At 39.4% G+C, this 26,092-nt stretch overlaps 3 protein-coding genes across 4 annotated transcripts; 2 read left to right on the top strand and 1 right to left on the bottom strand.

Annotated features, from left to right (window-relative positions):
* Positions 1-11,035: 11,035 nt before the first annotated feature.
* On the top strand, positions 11,036-14,669 carry sftpbb (surfactant protein Bb). 2 transcript variants are annotated; one of them, XM_085180435.1, is made up of 11 exons: positions 11,036-11,229; positions 11,482-11,534; positions 11,644-11,718; positions 11,846-11,968; positions 12,114-12,245; positions 12,342-12,422; positions 12,510-12,693; positions 12,777-12,919; positions 13,118-13,198; positions 13,491-13,601; positions 14,170-14,669. In XM_085180435.1, exons 1-11 carry the CDS (start codon positions 11,178-11,180, stop codon positions 14,212-14,214), a joined length of 1,080 nt encoding a protein of 359 aa, XP_085036561.1. In that variant the 5' UTR covers positions 11,036-11,177; the 3' UTR covers positions 14,215-14,669. The 2 variants fall into 2 exon arrangements, with proteins under 2 accessions (XP_085036561.1, XP_085036560.1); XM_085180434.1 differs by having other exon boundaries at positions 11,641-11,718.
* On the bottom strand, positions 12,093-19,938 carry usp39 (ubiquitin specific peptidase 39). Its single transcript, XM_085180433.1, has 13 exons — positions 19,740-19,938; positions 19,364-19,442; positions 19,189-19,283; positions 18,967-19,103; positions 18,012-18,164; positions 17,699-17,924; positions 17,543-17,617; positions 17,125-17,192; positions 16,692-16,880; positions 15,621-15,763; positions 15,351-15,486; positions 15,136-15,222; positions 12,093-14,990 (listed from the first exon to the last, which is right to left on the bottom strand). The coding sequence occupies exons 1-13, from the start codon at positions 19,798-19,800 to the stop codon at positions 14,937-14,939; spliced, it is 1,503 nt and encodes a 500-aa protein (XP_085036559.1). The 5' UTR covers positions 19,801-19,938; the 3' UTR covers positions 12,093-14,936.
* Positions 19,939-20,335: 397 nt separating this feature from the next.
* c12h2orf68 (chromosome 12 C2orf68 homolog) lies at positions 20,336-25,876 on the top strand. Its single transcript, XM_085180436.1, has 4 exons — positions 20,336-20,572; positions 22,962-23,077; positions 23,227-23,369; positions 23,456-25,876. Exons 1-4 carry the CDS (start codon positions 20,463-20,465, stop codon positions 23,576-23,578), a joined length of 492 nt encoding a protein of 163 aa, XP_085036562.1. The 5' UTR covers positions 20,336-20,462; the 3' UTR covers positions 23,579-25,876.
* The last annotated feature ends 216 nt before the right edge of the window (positions 25,877-26,092 follow it).

Raw genomic sequence — 26,092 nt, 5'->3', positions numbered from 1 at the left:
TCGTCTGCCACGGGCCACATGTGACTAAGGCTCAGGTACATTTACTGTGCTCTGCTGCCATCTAATGGTCATTTTAGATTATTTTTTTCATTAACCAAGGGGACGCATGTGATCGGCGTTGTTTCTCAGCGAAATGACACACAAAGGGCCGATTATACATCTTGTAGCGATGGAGCATGGGTAAAAGAACACCAGCTATGGATCAGTCCATAAAATGGACGTAATTAGCTGAAATCAGTCCCATCTTTATGGGCCAGTATGGGCCATCTCCAACTGATAGTTTGTTCAGAAGGTTGTTATCATCCATTCAGATGGAGGATCACTTACAAGAGCATGGGAAGACTCCAGATCCGCTCTAGTTGGAATCCGATGAATACAGCAGTCTTTAAAGGTAAGACCATATAAATGGACAGCATTTATATAGTAACTATTAACACGTCAGCGAGTGATGATAATAATGATAATGTGGTTATGTTAGTAATACATTCATTCTCCACACGATGTTCATTTACAGAAATGTTTCACAGAAACTGATTTCTCTATCAAAGGGTGAACTAGTGTGTTTCCATAGATTACCTCTGTATGAATGTACGCCTAAAGGAAGGCGTGTTTGTCTGGGGGAAGACAAGAAGCAGAAGTACTTGGGAGAGGCAGCTGCAGTGAGGACATAGCCACCTTACACTGAGGTCAGAGCTCAGAATCTGAAACAGCTCAGGTTTTTATTCTAGGGGTTATAAAAAATCTAAGTCTATTTATAAAGAAACTTTCAAATAATAATTATAATCACAATTATTATTATCAAAAACAAACATTTAAGTGGATTTTCTGTCACATGTATTGTGTTAGCCCTGCAATAAACTGGGAGCCTGTCCTGCCTTTGCCTTGTTGCAGCAGGGATAGGCTTCATCCTCCTGTGACCCTGAATTGGATACATTGAGGACAGCTACCTGTAGTCTGAAAAACAGTTTTGTCAAGTTTGCAGGTCTATCAGCACGAGACATTCTTACATAGATTCTTACAACACTGTTAAAGTCTCTAAGTCAGTTAAGCATAATTGGTCCAGTCTGTGTGGATAAATATAGTATGTTGATGTATGTTCATTTATTCACACATTTTCTTAAGTGCTTTTCCAGTTCAGGTACACAGTGGGGCTGGACCTGGATATGTTAAATAAATAAACCTTACAGACGTTAACAATAAACCTGCATCCATGTATGTTGTTGCCCACAGGATGAGAAAATCATGCATGATGCAGATAAAGTGACTAAATCATCTTTTTTGTGGTTTATTCTCTTCAAACCAGCAGATGGCATTCAGAAGAAGTCAGGGAAGAAATTTAGGCCGTGTACTGAAAAGGTATTTTTTCTTATTATCAAAGGACATTTGGAGTGACGGCTTCTACAACTCAGTTCTTGGTCGTGCTTAAGTAAAGCCTACAGGCAAAGAAGTCACAGTGTTGATATTCAACACAAAGAGAAAAGCTTGTTTGAATGTATTTACAATCACAGTTTTCAAAAATTCTGACTGTAAACAGCTTTACAGGTTTGATATAATTTGACACTTGATGTCAGGTGATGGGATTTAATTAAAAGGTATCCCACATAATTGTTTTTTATCTTGTCATGGGAGACCCACCCCTTCCTCCCAAGTTAACTGCAGCCCGAAAAATCTATTGGGGGTATTTACACACTCACAACCATTGGGGCAAAAAGAGCAACCAAAAAACGGGCAACCTGCACAGCCACAGATGCGCGAGAAGGTTGAAGAGCTATAAGCTCTACTCACGAAGGAACTCTTGGAGAATCTTGCTAATGCTAACAGGGGACAAGTACTCCTGCCCAAGCTGACATGATATATCCGTACATACAGCCCAGCCACAAAGTGAACCAAGTCGTTTAGTTAAAGACAGCATGACCTGAAATTTCTTACTCCTAAGTTAAATGGATGGATGAATGGATGAAAGTTAGATGATTACAAGCATAAAATCATAAAAGCCACTAGTTCCCACACTGGAGTTCCCTAACACTGAGTATTAATTGTACTGAGCTTGTATCAGCAGTTATAATGGACTAAGCTACCTGAGACATTGCATTGAATTATTGTTTCTATCTTAATTATTTCACCTGACAGGTTTTAGCTCAGATATTCAGCTTTTTCCTTTCAGTAGATCAAACCACCTCGTCCTGTTTCTGCTTTCATTTTGATTGCAAGAAGAAGAAGAAAGCTTCAAAGAAGTGGTGTTCAGGGTCTCAGTGAACAGTGTGCCGATCATGGTCACGCACTGCATGTGGTTTTAAACTTTGAAATATATATTGTTATTGGGAGATGTGTCATATTAGTGCATGGTACAGTTTATTATTGAAAACTGTTCAGTTCTGTTTTCTGTTTTGATGACCACTTAGACCAAAGATACTGTTTTAAAAAGTGTTGTTTTTAAGATCCTTTTTAAAAAATCTATAAAGTGCTTGTTCATTTTTTATTCAAAAAGGTTTTACATAAATGTTAGTGTTTCATTTATGATATTTTATAGCTTACACTACTCTGTACAGGTCTACATTAGAGACATTTCTGTTACATATGTATGAGAATGAAACAGATTTATCAAATGTTATTTGATTAGATACACAATGTGAAGTTCATCATTTTCATAAAAATAAAACTATAAGGACAAACATGAACAGCTTTGCTTATTTCTGAGTCATTAATGCTTGAAAACAACTATTTTAGAAGTGTTTTAATATTTAGACAGTGTATATTTGTAGGCTGAAACTATAATGGTGAACCTGAGGTGATGGCCAACAGAAAGTAAATATATATAAATATAAAACAATATTCAAGTAATGTTTTTACCCTGTGCAGTGTGTGGACGCAGTGCACTCAATCACCTCATACACTGTAGTAAACATGCACCGCTAGCTGGATGAACACCACCGTCTCTCCACATTGTCACCATCTGTGAGCACAAATTGCTGCTCTGCCAGAAAATCACATATAACATACACAGGGGTGAAGAATATTACTACTATTAAACATTAGAGAGACAACAGATACCATACTGATTGTAAATGAATAAAGTATGGTATCATTTTCAATTCAGGTGTCACAATAATTTATCCAAACTATATATCTGTCGCAGGGTTAACACATAGACACAAACAACCATTTGCACTCACACCTAGGGGCAACCTATCCCCACTAACTGCATGTCTTTGGACTGCAGGAGGAAGCCAAATTTTCTGCAACCATGACCAAAGTCACAATCATCATTACAGTATTGTGGACTTACTGCTTGGCTAATAGTGACAAACTTCAGGAGAGATCATGATAACAGAAAACTGCAAACAGCACTGTGAATGCAAGCTTTTTTTCTTGTTTCTGTGACCTCAGCGTGCTGGCAGATTTGTTCAAGGAAAAAAGAAGGAACACACACATGTAAAGGAAGCACTCAAAACGTGCGGCTATCCTAAATGGGCGTTCTTAAAGTCAGCAAAGAGGCACAGAAAAGAAGATGAGACACCAGCGAGGGAGGATAAGAAGGACAGACGCAACAAGATTGTCATCCCCTATGTTGCCGGTGTATCAGAAAAACTCAGGAGGGTTTTCTCCAAGCATGACATCCCGGTGTACTTCAGACCCAGCAACACGCTCAGACAAAAACTGGTTCACCCGAAAGACAAAACTCCAAAACACAGACTTAACAATGTGGTGTATGCTGTACAGTGCAGTGAGGAATGCCCAGACCTCTACATTGGAGAGACCAAACAGCCACTTCACAAGCGCATGGCACAACATAGAAGAGCCACCTCCACAGGACAAGACTCAGCTGTCAATCTGCATCTTAAGGATAAAGGACACTCTTTCGAGGATGCCAATGTTCACATTTTGGACAGAGAGGACAGATGGTTTGAAAGAGGAGTGAAAGAAGCCATCTATGTCCACTGTGAGCGACCATCTTTGAACAGAGGCGGCGGTTTACGACACCAACTCTCTGCCATCTATAATCCAGTTTTGAGATCCCTTCCCAGACGCCTTAACGCCCACTCACATCCTGGGCCATCTGACCTCAGGAATTCGCATGATAAGGTGGGGCCGGGTTTCACAATGAACTCACCCGAAACCCTGGCTGATTGGGACCCACACCCAGTTTCACACCTTGGCTCAGGCGATTAGAGGATCATCAGGGGGTCCTTTTGTCCCTCTGTGGGGGGACACTGCCACTAGGTTTATATCTGGGACTCTCCACCATTTGACCTTAGAACTGAAGAAGCTTCTCGGATGAGAGGTGAAACGTCTTCAAGTAACTTAAAGAAGTCCAGACGCTTTTCTTTGCAAGCTCCTTTGAATGTTCCTTAACTGTAAACAGTTAAGATGTGATTTCGTTTACATCCTTCACCCAGCATATTTGTCCGGGCCTTCAGGTAAACATAGGAATAATTTCAGTCAACATGGCTTATAGTAGAGATTCTGTAAGAAAGACTGCTAGCTCTAATATTAATATCACCAAATCCAAGGACACACCAACAGCTCAGATTTCTAGAAAAAAAAAACATTTTTAAAATATTTCAGTCTATTCATTCATTTTCTTCTGCCTAATCAATTCAGGTTCACAGTGGTAGGGTGGGGGGCTACAGCCTGTCCCAGTGGTCATAGTTAGAGTACGATACCTTTGGACAGGGATCAGTCTGGTACATTTCCTCACCAACTTCACTGGAGTGTGTACTCTTACGTGCACATCTGAATAAAAAATACTGATATTTACAAATAACAGATTCAGCTGATGCAGCCTGAGTGAAATCCTGATTATAAATGTTAGGGACAGAGACAGGGAGGTACTGTTTGAAGTTTATTGTTGATATGAATCAATGATCATTTACAGCAGTGGTTCCCAAACTTTTTTTTTTACTAGGCCCCCCTTTGTTTTACAAGAAAACTGGGGGTCTCCGCAGGTCTTTTCTAGGAGGGTGACATGGCTGCCCTCCAATGATCCTCCATGGGCTCATATGCTCTGGAGGGCCTCTAAATGTCTGGGGCCTGGATCTCCTCCAAGCCTGCTTCATGTCCTGTTGGCAGGGCTATGGCTCCCAACACCTACTATTAGATACTTACATGGAGAAACCTTTTGAATACAAGCATGCTCACGCACACAGGTGTGCATACGGGTGAAATCCTGCAGTGCCCACAAGGTCCCCCTGTTCAAGAAAGCACATGTACAGGCCTATTTGAAGTTTGCCACTGAACAACTCAGTGATTCAGAGGAGGACTGGGTGAAAGTGTTGTGGTCAGATGAGACGAGCTATTTGGCATCAACTCAATTTGCCGTGTTTAGAGGAGGATTGCTGCCTATGACTCCAAGGACATCGTTCCCACCATTGTACATGGAGGTGGAAACATTATGGTTTGGGGGTGTTTTTCTGCCAGGGGGACAGGACAACTGCACCGCATCAAAGGTAGGATGGATGGGGCCATCATCAAATCTTGGGTGAGAACCTCCATCCCTCAGCCAGGGCATTGAAAATTGGTCATAGTATTCCAGCACGACAGTGATCCAAAACACACGGCCAAGGCAGCAAAGGACTGGCTCAAGAAGAAGCATATTAAGGTCTTGGAGTGGCATGGTCAGTCTACAGACCTTAATCCCATAGCAAATCTGTGGAGGGAACTGAAGGTTTGTGCTGCCAAACTTCAACCATGAAACATTAATGACTCGGAGAAGATCTTCTGCAAAGAGGAGTGGGATAAAATCCCCCTGATATGTGTGCAAAAATCAAATCACAACATCACCTGGGGCTCAAATGATTTTTTTTCTCTGACTGTATCTGGGTTTTTCCACTATTGACTGTATCTAGCAATCCGGACTTTTTCTCAGATTGCTTTATGTAGCCACCGGTGCTATCTGTAGAAAAATATTACACCACTAGACTTTCATGACAGTACTGAATAGTGCATGTCTTTGACTGGATTTGAAAATAATGGTTCATTCTGTTTATTGATAATACAAATTATACTAATTAATATTATATGGAGAGTCATCACTCATTCAGTAAATGCTATTTGGATAGTCTGCAAAAACTTAACATTCAGTGTTTTCTCAATTTCTATAAGTCACAAGAGTAAGCCTGCTGTGTTTTGTTTCTTTTTACTCTACACTAATACACGGTCATAGGAGAATGCGTGTCTGCACGTGATCTAATCTTGAAATGAGAAAAAAAATATTTAATAACACTGAAAGAAAGATGATACTCAAGACACATTAAACAACCTACACGAGTTTAAAGCCACAAATGTTCCAGGAAGAAATTCAGAAATTCTTTGAGGGCCAGACATGTTAAAACAATAGCAGGGGGTGGAGAAAAATCTGTATTAGTGCCAAGAACATGCAGGAATGCGGTAACTATTTCACTCAATTCCCAGCCAAACCACACTGAACATAGTTCTGTGGGTTTTTGTTTCGTTTTGTTTCGTGACTGTGTGACTTGGAGCCTTTAATATATCAGTGCATATGTTGAAGCTTGGTAGTCTTTTGATTTTCCACCAGTAAAATAATTCCATGTCTAGATCAGTTAGAGGTTGGTTCAGAAATATTTTTGAGTCTGTCCCAGTCAGTTTGAACTCTTTTGGCGGATTCTTTTATAAATAATAACAACAAGAAAACTAATGAACCAAACGGCCAAATGATGTACAGTCGTGTGAAAAAATACATTTTCACAAGATTCTACACCGTGAATGATTCATGATTGAGTAGCTTGTAGGACCGTTTTTACCAGTACAAAAATAGGAGATTAGCCCTTTATTGTCATTGTACATGTGCAACTAAATTGTGCTGAGTTTTTTATCATTCATTAGTAATGTAAAGAATTTTATCAGTCTTTCACATCATTGTGAAGAACTTTTTTCTCACTCTTCTTTAGGTCAAGTCAAGTGGCTTTGTTTTCATTTCAACCATGTGCAGTGGTACAGTACACAGTACAGAGAGACAGCATTTCTCCAAGACCAGGGTGCTACATATAACAGACAATCAACACAGAACTACATAAAGTGTAAACGTGCAGAAATTGCAAAAAAAACAAAAACAAACAAAAACAGTGCAACACCAGAACAGAATGATACAGACACAAGACAGTGCAGACACAACAGTGTGCAATAGAAAAGTGCAACAATGGCAATGGGTTGTGCAAAAAGTAACTTGATGTATGAAGGTGTGTGCGTGCGTGCGTGCGTGCGTGCGTGCGTGCGTGTGTGTGTGTGTGTAACATTTATGGTCTCAGCCATTGCAACACCTTGAGTTGTGGCTGTGGGACAGATGACTACATATTTGAAACTTTAATATTTTGATTTACAGGGGAGTCCATGGCCAACTCCGTGATTGTAAGGTGCTCGGATCCCATGGCTTCAATACCATCACCTCCATCACCATGACTGAAAGTTGACAAGCAAGTCATACTTGTTCAGTTATTTTCTTTTCTAAATGTACTGTCATGAACTTTAAAATTTACCACACTAAATGAGACCTGTGGATCTGAGATGTAGCTCTTAATTTGTTATTTTATTTTTGCCATTTTCTCTGGGCATTGGTCTGACCTGAATCTGTTAGGATGCCTGAATGCTCCAGACCAGCAAGGTGCCAAACCTTCTGATTTTATAAAGGTGTTCACACCTGCTGATGACCAGTAAATCAAGTGGATTTGATTGAATCCAATTTTCCTAGGACAGTGAAAACTTTCTTAATTCTGTTGAATAAAGTTAAATTACTACACCTGATGACCAAGATAAAATTTCAAGCAGCAGAAACTTCAGATGTTCAGATAATGTTGATAAATAAAGTTTAAATTATCAGAAGTGAGGGAGGCCAATCAAATTACGTTTTTCGTTTGTTTGTTTGTTGGGTGGGGGGGGGGGGGGGGTTTGGGCAGGTAGTATTGTCACCAACATTCAACATTTCTTCTAAGCACAACATAATGTTCTTAAAAACGAACAAATGACAAATGTGCAGTAATAAAAGTTCATACATTATAGATAAAATATATTCATTTCACTGAACCTAATGACACCTTTACTCTCTCATGCAAAGTACGGAAGTTATTCCTGGAAAATTATTGTTACTGCAGTCAAAAACAAAGACATCCTTTGTTCTTGTCTTTTGGTATTTGTACGCTCCATGTGAGATATTGCAGCCCTACTGCATCTACGGTAAATGAAACCCAGACGACACCACTGAGTCACTGCTGTGTTTATTTAAAACTATGATACACTTACTTCTATGTAACTTCTCAATAATCCCTTAGTCATGACAGAGATGCATTGAAATGGGCACACAACCAGGAACAATACCTCTTGGCTATCTGTGCTTCAATTACCTGTTCACATACCTAGCCAAGTTTCATTACTTGTTGACTTGTCACCTGCAAGATAAGGACACAGATTTGGCTTCAGTCACAGTCTCTTTTTTTTAGTTTCTTTTACCTGGAAATACAAATCTATTTCCAAAACTCAGTTTTCAAAACTTTAGCACACAAGTTCTCCTGTGCTCCACAAACTTAGAATTGACAAGCACCAACATAGTGTTTGCCCTGATAAAAGTGGTCTATACTCATAAATTTGCCATGAATGAAAACATTCAGTGTTTAAACAAGTAGATGTACTTCTTTACAACTTCATGCACATGCACGTATTTTTTTTATTAAATATAGAAATAACCAAATAGAAATATGGTTATTTCTATTTAAACACGTATAAAGATAAGATTTGCCTCAGAGGTTGCAGCCCTCACAGCTTTGTGTCGTAAAAGGATTCCCACACCTCCAACCCTCTTCTGCTCCTCATTTTAATGAACAGCCTAGTGTTATTAAATAAATAAAAATTTAAGAGATGGAAATTTGTTGCCTGAGGACAGCAGCTAATTTACAGGGTTAAAAATGAAAAGGCATCTGTGCAAAAGTACAATGGCAGAGACAGCAGGGTGCCGTTTGTATACTGAAACATGCTGAAATTAACAGCAACATTTTTCCACATTTAGCTCCAAACCTTACAAAAACATGTTTTTCAAGTCATTTTTGTTGTGGGGACATTCTTTAAATATTTAAAGACTTGAATAAACAAACCATGTTCAATTGGCCGGTGAATTTAAAAAAGAACATTTTCATGTATGTCTTCCTCAATTTTTATGAAAACTAACCTTTTTAAGCTCATGTCACAACATCTCAATCAGTTTAGGACAATCAGGTCTGTTCAGGTCTTTGTGACCTCCTGGATGAGTCATTGCTGGTCATTTTGGTAGGCCCGTCACTCCTGGGAAGCTTCACCACTTTTCCAGAGTTTCCATTTGTGGATAATGGCTCTCACCCTTTGCAGACTGATAGATGTCACTGAATTGATTTCTCAGGTGTTTCTTTAGATCGTGGCATCAGGTCTTGCTTATTAAGATCTTTCAACCTGCTTCACTTTGTCAGACTAATTCTATTTAAATGACTTCCTGTTTCAATAAGTCACCCAGAAAACATAATTAAGTTTAGTGAAACTGAACTCAGCTTTCCACGTGATGTGGTCAATCACAGTTAAGAAGAGGAGCTGTTACTTTTTTTCACAGGACCAGGTAGGTTTGAATAACTTTTCTCCCGTAATCAGTGAAATCATCATTTAATAACTGCATTTTTTAGTTACTCAGTTTATCATTGTCTAATATTAATGTCTGTTTGATTATCTGAAATATATAAGTATGAGAAATATGCAAAACATTGGAAATCAAGAAGAGGGCAAAAACTTTTTCACACCACTCTATTTCAGGTTATAGTTAAAGGTCCACCAAAAACAGAATATGGATTCAAAAGAAATATGACAAAACAGAGATTAATCTAAATATATATTATAAAAACAAAAGCTAATTTAAATAAAGCACGCCCCTCTGTAGAGTAGTTATGCTTTACTATATTTTGAACCCTGCAATCATGAAGAGCTCCATCTTCATTGCAAAGTTGCTGAAAACACAATGGGTGAATAAGCAAACAGTGGTGTGTTCAGCATTGCAGGGGCAGACTTCTAAAAAGGTCCTGAACCAAACAACTAATTGACTGTTTTACAATTCACAATTATGATAAGGAATTGCTCTTATTTGCAGGGTAACTAGAAGGGGCTAATTATTTTGTATAGATCTCTTTTTAAGTGTGGTGTGTATTTTATATGTGTGTGTGTTAGTTTTATGCCTATTAGTTTTTAAATTGTTATCATTTTTTAAATTGTATTGTTTTTTCTGTATTGCTTGTATTTATTTTTTTTTTATCTTTTTTTATCTTCAATAACCGTTCAGCACTTTGTTTGAAAGCGCTTTATAAAGCCTTAATAAATAAAGTTATTATTATTAGTAGTAGTAGTAGTATATTGGTGTGGACAGATTTGTAGTCCTAGGTCGCCTCCCCTCAGCCTTTGCTTGAAATCCCTAGAACTAAATAAAACGATAGTTGTGAAATAAAAAATAAAGCTTTTATAAATCTTAAATCTTACGTCTTGTGGCAGTGTTTTATTTTCGGGTCTATGACATATCGTAATTATTACGATTATTACAATAATTTAGTCAACAGAATAACTGAATAAGTTCTTAAAGTGCACCGTCGCCCTCCGGTCTCAGCTCAGATACATTTACTCAGCTCTGCTGCCATCTGGTGGGCATTTTAGATTTCTTCATGAGCCAAGGTAGAGGCACGTGATCGGTGTTGTTTGTCGGCGCAATGACACTAACTGAATCTGATGAGACATGGCGCATGGGCACAGGGAGAACCGAGTGAATTATAGTGGAGGATCCAGACAACCTGAAATAAAACTACAAAAAGTGGCCACGTTCTTGGCGAAGGAGCCTTGACTCTCAATTACCTTCTGCTTTTCATGTTATGTCAAGAGCGTCAAGTTTTTATACCAGACACCCCTAAAAGACATGCGCCTCCAAGGCTGGGAAAATGTTCGTTTATCCACTCTTAGCCTGTATTTATCACTGCAATAGATAACTAAGGAAGTTTAGAGATTTAATTTGAAGCGTATGGCCTTTAATAGTCGAGGCGCCTGCGCATTGCGCATGACGTTCTGATAGGGTAAAGACGATCGATCTGTACTTCCGCTGCAACCCAAACAGCTGCACCGATGTTTTTATAGTCAAAATCATCCGATCTGTGTTGTCCTCTGCTGCTTAAACCATGTCTGCATCTGGATTTGTTCTCGTGATCCTCGCGGTGTCTCTGTGGCCCGGTAAGATGGACGTTTACTCCCAATCACTTTAATGTCTGCATCACTGCGCCCCCCACCAGACGACATTTATTCATTATTCAGTTATACACTACTGTATACAATATATAATGTAAACTTACACCAGGCTGTTGTTGCTGTTTATTGAAAACGTATAACCCCCTTGTAGTGTTGTAACTATATGCTAACCGATACTGAAGCCATTACCTGCAATCTTCTGTCTTGTTTTCTGTTTCTTTTCTCTTTTGACTGAAGGAGACTCCAGGTTTATTACTGACCCTTTGTCATTCATAAAGCAGAAATCTCTGGTAAGCCCTGAAAAGAGCACATGTATTCAAAAAACTAAACAAAACTGTATCTGTTTGCATAACATGAAAGTGCAAAAACTGAGCAATTTTGTCACCGTGGCTTCAGCAGACGTTGGATATCTGTCCAGAATGCAGCCAGATCATCCAGCTGTCGGCCAACATGATTTCCAGCAGCGATACCAAAGTAAAGAACGGTTTCACTTTACTTTCACTTCACTGTTTTACTCGCGACACGAACTGGGCTTGAAGAAATGCTTATTAAATAAAGTGGCCGCCACACCCTTGTAATATTTCTCTCTATGCTTTTGCAGGGAGTCGTATATGAAAGCTTGCACGCTTTGTGCCGCCGCCTCCCTGAAGAGCAGGTGTCAGAGTGTGATTTACAGGTGAAGACTTACCTGCCCAAAATCCTGCATCAAACCCCTGATCACGTGGTGAGTTTACCCTCAAGTGAGGCTTCTTTTTATGAAAGAAGACAGTAAACACTGAAGCCTTCTGAGAGTCCTTTTACTTGATGTAAAATATTTGATATATTGTGTTTTGGGGGGGGGGGGGGGGTTTGCTTTTGCTTTTTTGTAGAAACCAGGAGAGCTTTGTGCAGCTTTTGGACTTTGTGCTCCTCAGGAGAAAGAGAAAGTGCAGAAACTCTCCCACCATGTAGCTGGCACAGATACATCCAGCCGTGCACTGGGCACAGGAACAAAGACAGATGTCAGTATGAGAAAGCAGAAGTCGAATATAAATTGAAAAGTGAAGTGAAACCTCATTTTATGAAATGGGCCTCTTATCGGCTAATTCTCTCTCCAGGCCGAGCTCAACCCAGTTTGCACCCTGTGTTTGTTTATCATCAAGAAGCTGGAGAGTCTGCTGCCCAAAAATATGACTGAGGTCATCTTTTCTTTACTTTGGTTCATTTAAAGAACCGTACCATCCATCACATCGTGTAAACCCTGCCTTGTCCTTCTTGCCCTGCAGGATGCTATAAAGAAGGTCATGGGGGAGGTCTGCGATCTTATACCCAAGCACTATAAGGACCAGTGTGATGATTTCATCAATAAATATGGCGTCGAGATTGTCGAATTCCTTTTGTCTTCTGCTGCACCTCACACGATATGCAGTCTTCTGCACCTCTGTCTGTTCAATGAGCAGCCGGTTCCAGGTTTGTCGTTATTGATGTATAGACTGGACCTGGCTCACTTCCTCAGTCACCTAATTAATGCTCTACTGTTGCTGATTCTCCAGAGGTGTTCCTCCCATCAGACTGTGAGTCATGCCGCATATTGGCTGCGCTGAGCCGACTACACCAGGGCCTCAACGCCACTGAAGCTCAAACTTATGCTTTCCTGGAGTCTGTGTGTGACATCCACCCTGCCGCCATCCCTAAGGTCTGACTCTCAGCTAACAGTGGTACTCTTAGAACAACACTCTTTACAAATTATATGGAACTTTAAAACACTTGAAGCCAGTGAGCATTTTGGTAAATTTCTCCGACCTTTTTATGCAATCATTCAGCTTCTTGTCTGGACTTTCGCTCAAGTCTTTAAAGTGTCACAGCACGATAATACTGTTGATTCTCTTTTCAGTGTGAAGCCTTCGCCAGTATCTATGGCTCACGGCTGCAGAAGGTCTTGGGAAACCAGATGGGATATCCTCATGCATGTGAAGTAAGAATAAACTAAAGGTTATTGTCAGTGGGTCTACATCTGAATAGCAACATAGAGCCTGTATCAGCACTAATTCAAATTGTTGCCACGGCCTGCAGCGACACAGAAATTCAGCAACTAAAACCTTCACAAACGTGCACTGATCTGCAAATTTACTATGTGAATCATTCCAGTCAGGGCAATATCAATCACAGACACACAAGTAACCACTTGATGGCACCACTCATGAGCAGCTGTCATTCTTTAGGTGTTGTTCATGTTCTCATGATGTTTCTTTCCATCTGTCCTGCAGAGAGCTGATCTGTGTGTGGCCTCGAAGCAGCTGGAACCGCTGGGAAAGAATCGTTGTACCTGGGGACCAAGCTACTGGTGCAAAGATGCTGAAACTGCTCAGGAGTGTGGTGTACGTGAAATTCTTTATTATTAGTAGTGTGAAATGATAAAAGACATGAACATCCATGTGAAAACTAAATATACAGCAATTAAATCGATTTTGCCACTGGCTGCCTAAAGTTATGGATCCCATCTTAAAGAAAAACACTTCAGATCGCCAGCTGGACCTAGCTCTTACTCTTCTGTGTATTTGATAAACCCTTGCTATCTGTTAAAGAGTCTTCCAATCTCTCTTTTCTAATAATTTAGCCTATTGATGAGTTTTTTATGTTTATTGATTGCATCAGTAATACTCCTTATATAAATATCAGGATCTGTATGGAAAGACAGCTCAGTCTGCCCTGAGTTTTAGTTGTGGCAAACATGTAACATAATGTCCTCTCTGATCAGAATACAAGCAATTTCCATCCACTGAGACTGGTCAGGTTGGGGTCTACCCCAGGTTACATGTTAAAATCACCAGTTAATTGAATGTGTCTTTTAATTATGTCTTCTCCTGTCCTCTGACATACACAGAGAAGACTGCTACTCTGTGAGACGCTACGTTTGTTTCAGATGTTTGTGTTTTCAATCTGCAGAATCAAGCCTACTGTGAGAAATATATGTGGAAGAAGAATGAGTGAAGCCTGCCAGACTGACTGCAGCCTTGTGCACACAGTGACCTACTTTTTTATTAAACTGATCAACTGTTAAATGTTTTCTACCTGTGATGCACTGATTGTTTGTTTTTTACATTTTTGTTATTGTTGCTGTTTTATGGGTAAATTTTCCATATTCCAGTCAATAAGCCTTATGAATGTTACACATGAAGTTTCCAGTTTGCATGAAGTGTCCCACTGAGGCTGGGGTTCATTCTGAAACATTAGTTTAAGGCTGAACAGGAAGTCTTATTCTGTGTATTACAATAGCTGTTATTATCAATGTGAAAATCTGCAAGCCACACGCTGAGCTCTAAGAATATAATGGAAACTACTGACTGATCGACACAGCTGCTGCTTCTGTAACATTATTTGATCTTGTCCTGACTGCTGTTGCAAATGACCACATATGAATAAAAGTGGTATTAAATTATATTAAAGGTGTGGTGTAAAAAAAATGTAACCTGCAGACAGACATGTGTACTGGACCTGGTTTATTTAGAAACGTCCAAGTAGTAAAAAGATAAAACTGTGGGGAAGAAAAAAAAAAGAAACAAGCAAACATTTGCTTCATGTGGTTGTAAAGGATGCCCTGATGCTCTCTTGCCACTCTCATTCAACATTCTGTTGTTTTAAAACACATAAATACCCAGTTCATGTCCAGGACAATCACAAAGCTTCTGGTCATTCACACACTGAGGAATACTTTAAATCCCCATGTGGTTGTTTCTTCCATCATTGCTTTCTTGCCTCTTCCAGATCTGAGAAGGGGGGGGGAAAGCACACTGTCAACTAAAAGGACTCCTTGTTAAACAATTAACGCATGTCGTCAGTATCACAGTCCGAAGATGCAATGGTCTGCTTCATACTGTGGATGTTGCACATAAAACTGAGTGGTCGACTTGCCTGGATGTAAGCCTCTGAAAGTGTGATCATCTGAGGGAGGATGTCAGTCACCTGCAGGTCCTGCATCTCGTACCACTTTCCAGTTCCCTGATTAAACACAAAGACAAACGGATGCCGTTTAAGACAAGCCACAGTTTACAAAATCAATTTGGCTAAAAGCATTTAACGTGCTCGGTTAATTCTATCAGCAGTACCAAAAAGTTCTAGATGCTTACATGATGCAGAACATGTATTCTGTACGCTCCCTCAGTGGGTTTCCCATCATGCACTACATTTGCAATGAGGTCATACGTCGTGTTCTTCTCGGTGGCTTGAGCTTCTTCTGTCAAGTATTCACGAAGGTCTACATTTCTGTTGAATTACACAAAGGGACGACATACCGTCATTTAGACCGAAGACACAATGAAACACACAAGAGATACAACACGCAGTAAGTATAATGTCTTTGATCAAGGCTACATTTTGAATACATGAATGGCACTTACGTTATAGGGAAGTTGACAATTGTGGGGTTCTTTTCCACAAAGAAGTTGTTCTTGGTGAATCTTTTGATGCAAAAGATGAGGTACGGAGGCAGTTTGGTCAACTGGAACCTTTTGAGAAAATTCTCTTTGTAGGTTTTGTATTCCTATAATTAAGGGAAAATACACAGATTTGTTCTCAGTGTTCAATTATTAATAGAACAAACTCAAATCTAAGTAACACTAAGCTTTAAATGCTCCAATTCCAATTAAAATAGATTACACCCTTTTCAAAATTAATGTTATCAACAGATTTTTCTTTCTTTTTTTGGAGGAAGAGATTGTATTGAATCAAATTAAGTGGACTTTTATGCAACACCAATTTGTACCACATGACTGAATGGCCATTAGCTGTAGCATCGAGGACTGCCCTGAGGAGAAATGTCGATGTAGAGGCAGACGTGGAAGGAAAGGGATTCTAGAGAACAGCCTGAAAGGTGAAACTTCTCACAATGCTAGACAGAAATCACGCTTGGTTGCAAAGAACCAAAGCAATAATAACCAGGAGCAAAACAAGACAAACATGTCTAAGCTTTGCACCACACGACAGTTCGTGGATATTAACGGAAAAGCTAATAATGCTTATAGACCGTTAAAAACCTAAGTTTCAATGCAAACCTTTGTATCACTGCAGCTTTTCTGCAATAAAAATTGTTAAACCCAGTGGCTACGTCATGGATGTTAGAGGGCATAATGCTGCGCTTGATATATGCAGCGCACTTCCTTCATTCTGACACTAAGTGTGTGGCACAAACTCAAGAGGTGCGCAGCTGTTCTCCACATCTGTGCAAGCACAGTGGAGGAGAGAGGAAGATATAGGCTGTAGTTGTGTCAGCTACATTAACCGTTTCTGGTAAAGCACTGTCACCTAGTGTTGAAACCTTTAGTTCAATTTTGCACTTTCTACTTTATATTACTGCACAGCCATCAGTAGTACAGATCACTCCACTGCGATATTGACATGGCAGTATTTGCAAGCTCTTTTACTTTGTGAGAGTGATTATCAAAGCCAGTAGGATTAAAATAAATCGGTACCTTCTCTGTGCTGCCATTGAACTTGGCCAGGATGTTAAAGAGAGGGACCTGAGGGATTATAAGCTGCTCTTTTTCATCCTTGTACAGTGGAGCAGTTGGGAGGTCAAGGGTCAGAAACAGAAAGGAAGACTCAGACATCTGCTCCTGATACTCATCTGTTGTAAGCAGAGCCTCTTTTTCCTCTGACGGCTGTAAGATTTTAAAAATCAAAGTCATCAAAACATAAACAACTCAATTCACAGGAAATAAGTTATATATTTTCACAGAATACATAGTAAAATGTTATTGGACTCTTAGAAGAACTGAATCTTAAAGAGTGCAGAACTTAAAAAGAATTTGAATAAGTAACAAATAAAGTCAAGTTTTTCTATTACTAAACTTATTCAGGTCCATATGTTAAATAATTATCTTACAACACAAGCAAGAAACTCACCAAATCTGGGTGTGGGAGTTTTTTGGAGAAGATCCGCATGCAGCCTTGAAATGCTTTTGTAATGATTGCTATGAGGGGAGAAGGAAAAGAAACGGGAGGTTTAGTGGCCTCATAATGAGGTGAACCGTCGAAGTGATCTCTTCCACCTGCTCCACATTCTCACTACAGATCACAATGTCATCTGCAAACGTCATAGTCCACGGAGCTTGTCCATCACACTGCACAGTCACAATATGATTTTGTGGAAAAACTGCAGATTCTGTATGAAACCCAAGGTTTGAGAATCAAAAAGAATACAAATTTAATTAACCCTTAAAGTTCTTAAGATGCTTTTAATATCACAACAGAAGGCTAAAGATGCACTACTGCATTAGAACCAAACAACTTAAGAGTCAAATCCACTTTTTTCCCCACTTACATGGCTTCTTCTTTGTGCCTCCGAGAGCACCATGCAGGGCATTTAAGAACCACGTCATGAAGTCCACAGCATCACCTGCAGAACAGAAAACAATCAATTAGCACCAAAAGCCTACCTAAGACCAGAAAGTACAACTTAGTGAATGTAAAGCAATACCTTGCTTTGTAATCTGGAAGTTCTTCTTGCTGCACAAGACTACAGCCTGCAACATCTCGTGGGGCGACACATGGGCCTTAAAGTTTCTTGGATTCCAAAGTTTGCGCATCAGCTCACCAAACCTCTGCACCAAGAGAAACATGATGTCTCCCGGGGGCCTGCGGATTCCTCTGTAGTTTTCCTCCTCCAGGAAGTAATTTCGCAAAGGTGGAACATTAGAAAAAGCCTTGAAAAGAGAGACACAAATGAGAAGGGAGGACATTATTCAAACAATTCAACAATTAATAAAATCTAGAGTGGTAGATATCCATACCTGTAACACCACATTGGCATAGTCATTGGCTTTGATGTTGTTGAGCCCTACAATGCCCGGTAAGTAGGTGGTACCGTCATAGGCTCTGTACAGTTTACCCTGCTTGTCCAGCCCCGCAATGTGCTGCTTGGTGAAAGTTGGCTTCAGCACATACTGTAGAGAGAAGAAATGTAAGCAAATCAGCTGTTTGTGGTAACTCTTACAAAGCCAGAGCTCAGAAATAATGACAAAATCAAACAGAACATGGTTAGTATCATATCAGACTGAAAACACTGGTGCTTCTTCAGTCAATCCAGTCACAATTCAGACTGGAAGATATTTATTCACTCAATTCAGCTTTAAAAAAGTCACTAAAGTCAAAATAATTTGAATGTAATTTAACCTTTAGCATAGATATACATTTACACTGTAGATTTTTTTTCTTCTTTCGGTTGCTCCTATTAGGTGGCATCACAGCGGATCATCTGCCTCAATTTCACCTCTTCTTATTACAGCCCAGTATATGCCTTATCCCTCCTCTGCACATGTCCAAACCTCCCTCAGACTTGTCTCTAACTTTGCCTCTAAACTGCTCAACCTGAGCTGTCCCTCTGGTGTAGCTAATGCTGTCTATCCTGGTCACAGAGATAAGTGAATAAGGTCCAGTGAGTTTAAATGCTCAAATTGCCTCCAGTCACCAGATTTTAAAGCAATGGGATGTGATGAAACAGGAGCCACACATCATGGATGTGCAGCTGACAAATCTGCAGCAACTGTCTGACACTATCGTGTCAAAATGGACCAATTTCTCTGAGGAATTTTCAATCACCTTGTTGAATCTCTGCCATGAAGAATTAATAAGCAAGCTCTGAAGGTAAAAGGGGTCCAAACCTGTAGTAATAAGGTGTACCCCATAAAGTGGCCAGTGAGATTACATGAATTTTAGTTTTAGTATGAAAAGCATTACTTTACTTACTGTGATATCTTCTAGTGATGAATCGATGATCTCATAGTTATCTGGCAGACAGTAAAACTTGAGTGTATGCAGATTGAGGAACACATGATGGGTAAACTGTACGCTGTGAGTGTACGCGTGAGACTTCAGACCTCTTCCTACAAAAAACAAAACAAAACCCACACAAATCAGTACAAGTACAACAGGGTCTCTGGTCCCCAGTTAAAATGTCAATTTGCCTACCTTGAAAGTATTTCCCACATATAAGGCAGGCGTAGACATTGATGTGGGAGAGAGAGATGGAGCAGAGTTTCTCAAAGTCGAAGTCCAGCACACTCCTGCAGGATTGACAGACGTGAATTCACTTGAGGAGGTGGAATACAGCTTTAATAGCAATACACAGTCTTCTCCGGCCTACCTGTTTATGGTGTCAAGGTAAGGACAGTGGCGGCTTCTTCGGTCTTCTACTGCATGTCCTCGTCCTACTTTGGCTGCCACTGCAACGTGAAGTGGCCCAAGAAGAACAAATGTCAAGCCAAACCATGTATCAACAGTTCAAAGCAATGAGCTAAACATGCTAACTAGCTTAGCTTTAATGTTGTGAGGTATGCTTGTTTTCAAACACTGGGTGCTTTAAGATGAGGGGTATCGTTGTTTTTAGCACACAGTGGAGACACTTATTGATCCGTCTATGCGTTACTGGACAGGCCAGTAAAAAAACTAACACACCACTGGCTAACAACAACGCTAACTGCTAACCAAACGCAGGGCATACGTTTGAGGAATAGACTTACCTCCGTCTTCATTGTCATCATCATCTAAATCCACCTCTCTTTCTCGCTTCAAAGAAACCATAGCAGCAGAGAGACGTCGTCAAAACAATGGAGAAGCTAAAACTTTTTGTTATTTGGAGGGAGTGATGAATGGGTCAAACACGGTGCGCCTCGAAACTCGCGGCGATTGTGCGTTGTAGCCGTGGAGTAGCAAACTAAAACCTAACCCGGAGTTTAAAAACCTACTAACGCTATACACACTGTTAATCACTTACCAAAAACTAATATAATAACTTGCCTAATTTCTAAACTCTAACTGGACCTTTGTTTGTCATATATATATATATATATATATATATATATATATATATATATATATATATATATATATATATATATATATATATATATATATATATATATATATATATATATATATATATATATATATATATTATATATAATATATATATATATATATATATATATATATATATATATATATATATATATATATATATATATATATATATATATAAGGTTTGTCATGTATGGGTATTTGTTTATGGTGTGCAATTTAGTTATAACATTTTTATTAACTCAGGGAGCATTATAATTGGACAACATGTTATCGTTAGTTAGCCGTAGCTATATAGCTTTTTGGCCGTTCACAGTGCTCTGATTGGGACTTGTTGCAATCAGTAGTGCTTAAATACTGACTTTGTTTGGAAGCGGTTTGCTGAAATGGATGTTTTAAGAGAAGAGGGGGTCCACGAGCTGAAATACAAACCAGGTGGCCGCTTGGATATGAGCCACGGCTTCCTGCACCATATCCGGAGGAACCAGATTGCTAGGCGAGTTCCTCAGCTGCTATTAGCGTATGCTAGTGCAATAGGTCATTCAGCTAAAAACATAATCGTTGTTATTAGTAGTGAAAAGTAATTTTATGATTAAGTGAATGTTATCTTGTTATTAACACACACGCTTTTACATTCGGAGCTAAAATATATGGGGAGGTCGCAGAGGCCTGGTGACCAGTTCTCTTTGATTTAAGATGCTGAGAAGCAAAATGATAAACAACTGCATACTGAAAAAAACTGAGTTCAATCAGTGCGTGCATCTGTTAACAGGGGGGTCATTTTTAACTTGTTTTTGACAGAAAACACGACAGACCCCAAAAATACTAGGAAAGCAATTAAACACATCACTTCACTTCTATAATGTTTTTGTTTGTAGGTTTCTTTGAAATGCATTTCAGTATAGCAAGTAAACTTGGCACAAAAGGTAAGGAAAATCTGTATTTGGCTTTTGAAAATAAGTGATATTTCACTGTAAAGTCTGTTTATGTCCTCTTAAATTGTGCCACTTGTGGGGTGTGCCCATGAAAAAACCTGGCAAATCTTCTCTGTGACTCCTAAACATTTTTTTTTCTGCTACTGACTCTTGTTTTGAAATTCTGGTATCTCGGATACAGACAGTCAGGTGTCTGATTGTTGCCAGATTAGCACCACCTGTTATTGTGGACCTTACAGGGTAGGTGCCAATAGGGCAACTTCAGTACCTTATCCAAATTAAAGGCCAAGTGCTATTTGACGCGGGATGTCAGACAGGCCACAAATGGGCATCCCAAGAAGACGACACAATAAGAAGACTGTTTCTTCACCCTGTCAGCACTTTGGAACAGAATTCAGTCTTCTGTAGATTTTCACTCAAGGTTTGCAGAACAGTATGACTGACTGCGCTCTACCCAGAAAATCCAGAATAGACTCCCAAAGCCAATCTCCGGTGTCATAGGGCTGCCAGGAGGCTTGCCATGACTGCTATTCACCATCAGGCAAATTTGCGCTGCTGTTGGCAACATGTGCACTGGGACACTGTGCTGATTGCTGCACTGATAGGGTAGCAGCTTTTGGTGGAGGCAGTGTTATAACGTGGGGCAGCATCTCCTTCGGTGGAAAAACACGGCTTGCCAAAATTTGAGCCAATCTCAAGGCAAGAGATATTGAGATGAGATTCTGCAAATGGTGGCAATGCCATAACTCCACAGTCTAGGAGGGAACGCCATCCTCAAAGATGACAACGCTCACCACAACAGAGCGGACCACCTCAGCTCCGGTCTTTGGGAGTGAAGAGGATGGAATGTCCTAACTGAAGTCCTGACCCTGTTGAACAGTTATGTGATCAGCTTGGATGTGGACCAAGCCGGTGACCAGTGTAGAAGATGCCAAGCTGTTGAGGCTGCGTATGGTTACTGCTGCATGCATAGCCCCATATTTCTTGGATTAAAAAATTGCTAAAAAAATTTTAAGACCTAAATCATCTAGTTCAGTAGGCAACACCGAACAAGAGTCAATAGCAGAATAGGCTGTTTGGTATTGGCAGAGAAGATTTAGCAGGTTTTTTATGGCACAACCCCCATACTCACCTCTGCTGATCATTCAATGCATATATTAGAAATGTGGGACTACTGAAGGGCAAAGAAAAAGGCTTCCAACAGTATGAGATTTATTCGCAAGGTGTATTGTTACAAGAAAGAAATAATGGACCTTACTTTTTGTGCCAAATTTACATAGGAACGACCTACTTTCATAATGCATTTTCTGAACTATACAACAAACTGTTAGAAATTTACATACATGCATATGTAGGCATGGATATCATGTCCATGAATCATTTCACACACAAAAAACAGTTCAAAGAAAATCCCCAAATTATATTGCAAGCCTGTATTTAAACTTCTCAATACTGGCTGAAGACTGGCTGACTGGTAAAAAGGGGCATTTTCTGTCAGTGTCTTTCAATTTTATTTAAAATGGTGACCTCTGTATACAGTGGTTAGTCAAGTCAAAAATCACAATTAAAAAAACAGTGTTACTCCGTTAATACTTGGGTTTGAATAAATGGAGAATTCTGCAATCTGTGACTTTGATAGTAGTCCACATGACAGGTTATTATTAAATGCGTTTGTTTCATTCTGCTGTTTTAGCATTAATTTCATGTAATTTTAAAAAAAAGCCAGGTAAAATTAACAGTAGGATGAAAATGAGAGCATCAGAGGGAAGAGTTAAAAATATTTCTGAGGCTTAATCTTTTCTTTTCTTTCTTTTTGAATGAACAAATTGTTTATTACATGTTCTTGATTTAGGTTTTATTTTATTTTTATTATTTATTTATTCATATGCCATGGAACAACCAAGTTGTCACATTTTTTGCATTAACAAAATTTTGATTCCCTTTCTCCAGAGATGACTATGATAAAGAAGTGAAGCAAGCCAAAGAGCTTCAGCGGCGGAGACACACCACAACCCCTCGAAGACCCCGTCGACCTGACATGCAAGTGTACCATCCTCGAAGAAGACGTAAGACTGATGTGCTTTCTCTTGACTTTTGTGCTGATTGTACACCCATTAGCGGGAAGATAATGTGTGTGTGTGTGTGTGTGTGTGTGTGTGTGTGTGTGTGTGTGTGTGTGTGTGTGTGTGTGTGTGTGCGCGCGCTCATTGTTCAGATGGTTCAGAGCCAGGGGCTGGTGCTGATGCTGAAGACAACGAGAGTGGATCAAGCACAGAGACTGACGCCAGTGGGACTGAACTCTTTTGGCTTGAATATGAAGCAGATTCTGGTACCATTACATCCATCCTTGTGCACAAGGTTAATGCCAATTTCTTTTTATGGTGTTTTCAGCTCTTTGGTCATTTCCTGTGTGTAATTCCTTTAAATGCCTTCTGTTTCTGAAGGAAGACAAGCCTGAGAAGGTGGTAGAACGTGTTGCAGAGAAGAACATCCTGGATGCAGCCATGAGGGCAGCTCTGAAGGTTCGAATTCGAAAGGAAATTGATAAAAGGCGAGACAAACGCTGAGCAATCAACAGATTACGACCATAAAGGAGCTCCACACAAAGAGGAGTAATGCTTCGTTTGCAGTTCTGCACTCCTCCAGAGCACTCTTGTGCATTAAGGGTATAAGAAGGAGAGTGACTGTCAGCAGAGATCTAACATGGTGACTTGTATTCAGGCCTTTTTTTTGTTTTTTGCAAGAAGGAAGAGCACAGTTTATGGCTGGGAGTTGTTTTCAGGTTTAATTGCAATTCTTGACCTTGGACAGTTGTGTTATTCTCTGATTCACATATTGAGGACACATTTAAGTTGACTGGACATTTTTAAAATTGTTACTTTTTTTAATAGTTACATTTAGAAAGAGCAGGTACTCTTCAGCACAGAGTCCTAAAAGCGTTGTCCTCCATGTCCTGTGATTCTTGTGTTTACAAAGATTCTGTTTTGTTAAATTAAGATTTGAACTCTTTGTGCGAAGTGTTTTAAGCTGATCATCGGTCTGTCAGCAATCCTGTGTTTAAGAAATGAGGGAAATTAGTTTTGAAGTCCGAGTTTAGTAGATGTTGGGTTGGTAACTGTTCTGTAGGTTTCAGTGCTCTGATTTATTTTGGATTGTTGAGAGGCTTATTTTTGATACTGTAATATCTTTTTGAGGATGACACTTTACATATAAAATGTATAAAAGCCATGCATTGCTGTCCAGTTTTATGGTGCTGAGCACCACTTTTTTTTTTTTTTTTCTTATCATCTTGTATGACAGAGATTCTGATTTTAAACATGAATATAATACTGGAACATAGAAAAATACGGCATCAGTTTGATTTGACAAATGTTTCACATCACATTTTCAGCAGGTGGCAGCATCAGTCATACAACCACACAGACCTCTGCTGTAGTTTTCCTTCTGTTTAAATCAGGTTTTACTCTGTACTTCTGTAAAAAGAATGCATTTTTCTACAGAGACCTACTAAACAGTTTAGTTTCCATAAAAAGGGCACTTTGAATTGTTCTAATATTTCCCCTCTTTTGACTTTTTGACTAAAATACTTTGAAGAAATGAGGGGCTATGAAGAATTAGGTGGCAAGTTGCTGTACATGGAGTAGCACCTTAGGTTTGTACCCATTTCAGGATCTTTGTGCACTTCAGTCAGAGCTTCTGTCCTCTGCTTTGTCAGAAATCTCATCTCATTGGGGCTGCTTGTCCAACAATATATAGCCTAACTCTTAATTTGTAGAGTTCAGATTTTAAGTGGCAGTTTTATATTTTGCTATGCAGAGCTCTAAAATATGAACTTGAGTTTTCTGTGACAAAGCAGATGTTCATCTTGTGACCAAAAGGAGTGATTAGTTTGTGTGAAGTTGTACCTGTTCTCATATTATTTAAGCAATTGTGATTTTTGTATAACTTTTTTCCCACTGTTATGTTATTTCTTTCCCCACCTTTTTACCTGGAGCAGTAGTTTGATTTGTTTTTCTACTTTGACTTAACCAAGCAAGCTGGAACTCGCTAGTAATGTATTGTGAAAATGCCTCAAGTCAAATTCCTATGATTCGTAAAACCCCACCTGACAGCTACGACAGGATTCCTTTTAAAACAGATGTCTATCAGTTATTCAAGAAAAAACGAGGAAAAAAAGGTCCGTCCCCCTAAAAGGCCGATAGCATGCACATGTTAAAATGTCTGTCTCCTATCAAACTCGAAAATGAAAATGGGAAGCTCCACTTCCCTGGCTATGGAAAAATACAAAACTGACTTGACATTTAGACAGATAAACTGTTGAGCCACGCCATGGTGGGAGATTAATACATTGTTTTTATTGACGTATGAAGATATGCAAACTTCATCCTCTGATCACAGGGCAGGCCAAATATTACACAAAGCCTTGTCAAGGAGGAGTGGGCTCTGCAAATTGATTGGCTGAACCGAAACACTCCCCTTCAGGCTGTCAACGCCCTCCTCCAGCTTGCTTTCATTTCTTAAGCAGCATGTGACTGAAGGAGGGAGACACATTCCCAGGGTAGCTACTCTGCTGCTCAGCAGATTATCTAAAGTTACACAGATTTCCAGTTGGCTGAAATGGCCCAATCACAGCTCACAATTCAATACCCAACCCTTAGTGTAGCTTATCATTAAAAATTATGTAACTCATAACCTTTTCTTCCGTACGTTAATTCTGCCTGTGAAAAGCTTTTAAGGGGTGAAATTATGCAGTTTAGCAAAGCACCAATTGGTTAGCCATTGTGGTAAACAGTACTGGTTAGACTCTTTTCCCATCTACTGCTGTATTATTTAAAAAAAAAAAAAAAAAGACAAATCAAGAAAAATCCAGAAACCATAAACATACAGTTTCTATTTGCAAGAATGTGCAAGTTTGTATTGTCTTTATTTTTTACATACAGTAGATGTTCATACACTCCACTAACAAACATACTGACCCAATGTCAAAATCAGCCAGCCATTCAGCTCCTCTCCTATCAGGGCCTACATCACACTGTTTGTCTTGATTTATTTACTGAAGTACTAAACACTTGAACTGAAAT

The sequence above is a fragment of the Neolamprologus multifasciatus genome, chromosome 12 (assembly GCF_963576455.1).
Source record: "Neolamprologus multifasciatus chromosome 12, fNeoMul1.2, whole genome shotgun sequence".
NCBI lineage: Eukaryota > Metazoa > Chordata > Actinopteri > Cichliformes > Cichlidae > Neolamprologus > Neolamprologus multifasciatus.
Note: the sequence above shows the minus strand (reverse complement) of the source record. Positions and strands in the feature narration are given on the sequence as shown.

What these genes read in the sequence shown, in the direction of transcription:
- sftpbb (XM_085180434.1), top strand. Translation starts at nt 11,178, where the DNA reads ATGTCTGCATCTGGATTTGTTCTCGTGATCCTCGCGGTGTCTCTGTGG. An exon ending in CAATGAGCAGCCGGTTCCAG is followed by an intron (nt 12,694 to 12,776) that starts GTTTGTCGTTAT and finishes CTGATTCTCCAG; the next exon opens with AGGTGTTCCTCCCATCAGAC. An exon ending in AAACTGCTCAGGAGTGTGGT is followed by an intron (nt 13,602 to 14,169) that starts GTACGTGAAATT and finishes TTCAATCTGCAG; the next exon opens with AATCAAGCCTACTGTGAGAA.
- usp39 (XM_085180433.1), bottom strand. Translation starts at nt 19,800, where the DNA reads ATGGTTTCTTTGAAGCGAGAAAGAGAGGTGGATTTAGATGATGATGAC. An exon ending in GAATACATGTTCTGCATCAT is followed by an intron (nt 15,223 to 15,350) that starts GTAAGCATCTAG and finishes GTGTTTAATCAG; the next exon opens with GGAACTGGAAAGTGGTACGA. An exon ending in TTTCAGAGGCTTACATCCAG is followed by an intron (nt 14,991 to 15,135) that starts GCAAGTCGACCA and finishes CCCCCTTCTCAG; the next exon opens with ATCTGGAAGAGGCAAGAAAG.
- c12h2orf68 (XM_085180436.1), top strand. Translation starts at nt 20,463, where the DNA reads ATGGATGTTTTAAGAGAAGAGGGGGTCCACGAGCTGAAATACAAACCA. An exon ending in GTACCATCCTCGAAGAAGAC is followed by an intron (nt 23,078 to 23,226) that starts GTAAGACTGATG and finishes CTCATTGTTCAG; the next exon opens with ATGGTTCAGAGCCAGGGGCT. An exon ending in CATCCATCCTTGTGCACAAG is followed by an intron (nt 23,370 to 23,455) that starts GTTAATGCCAAT and finishes CTGTTTCTGAAG; the next exon opens with GAAGACAAGCCTGAGAAGGT.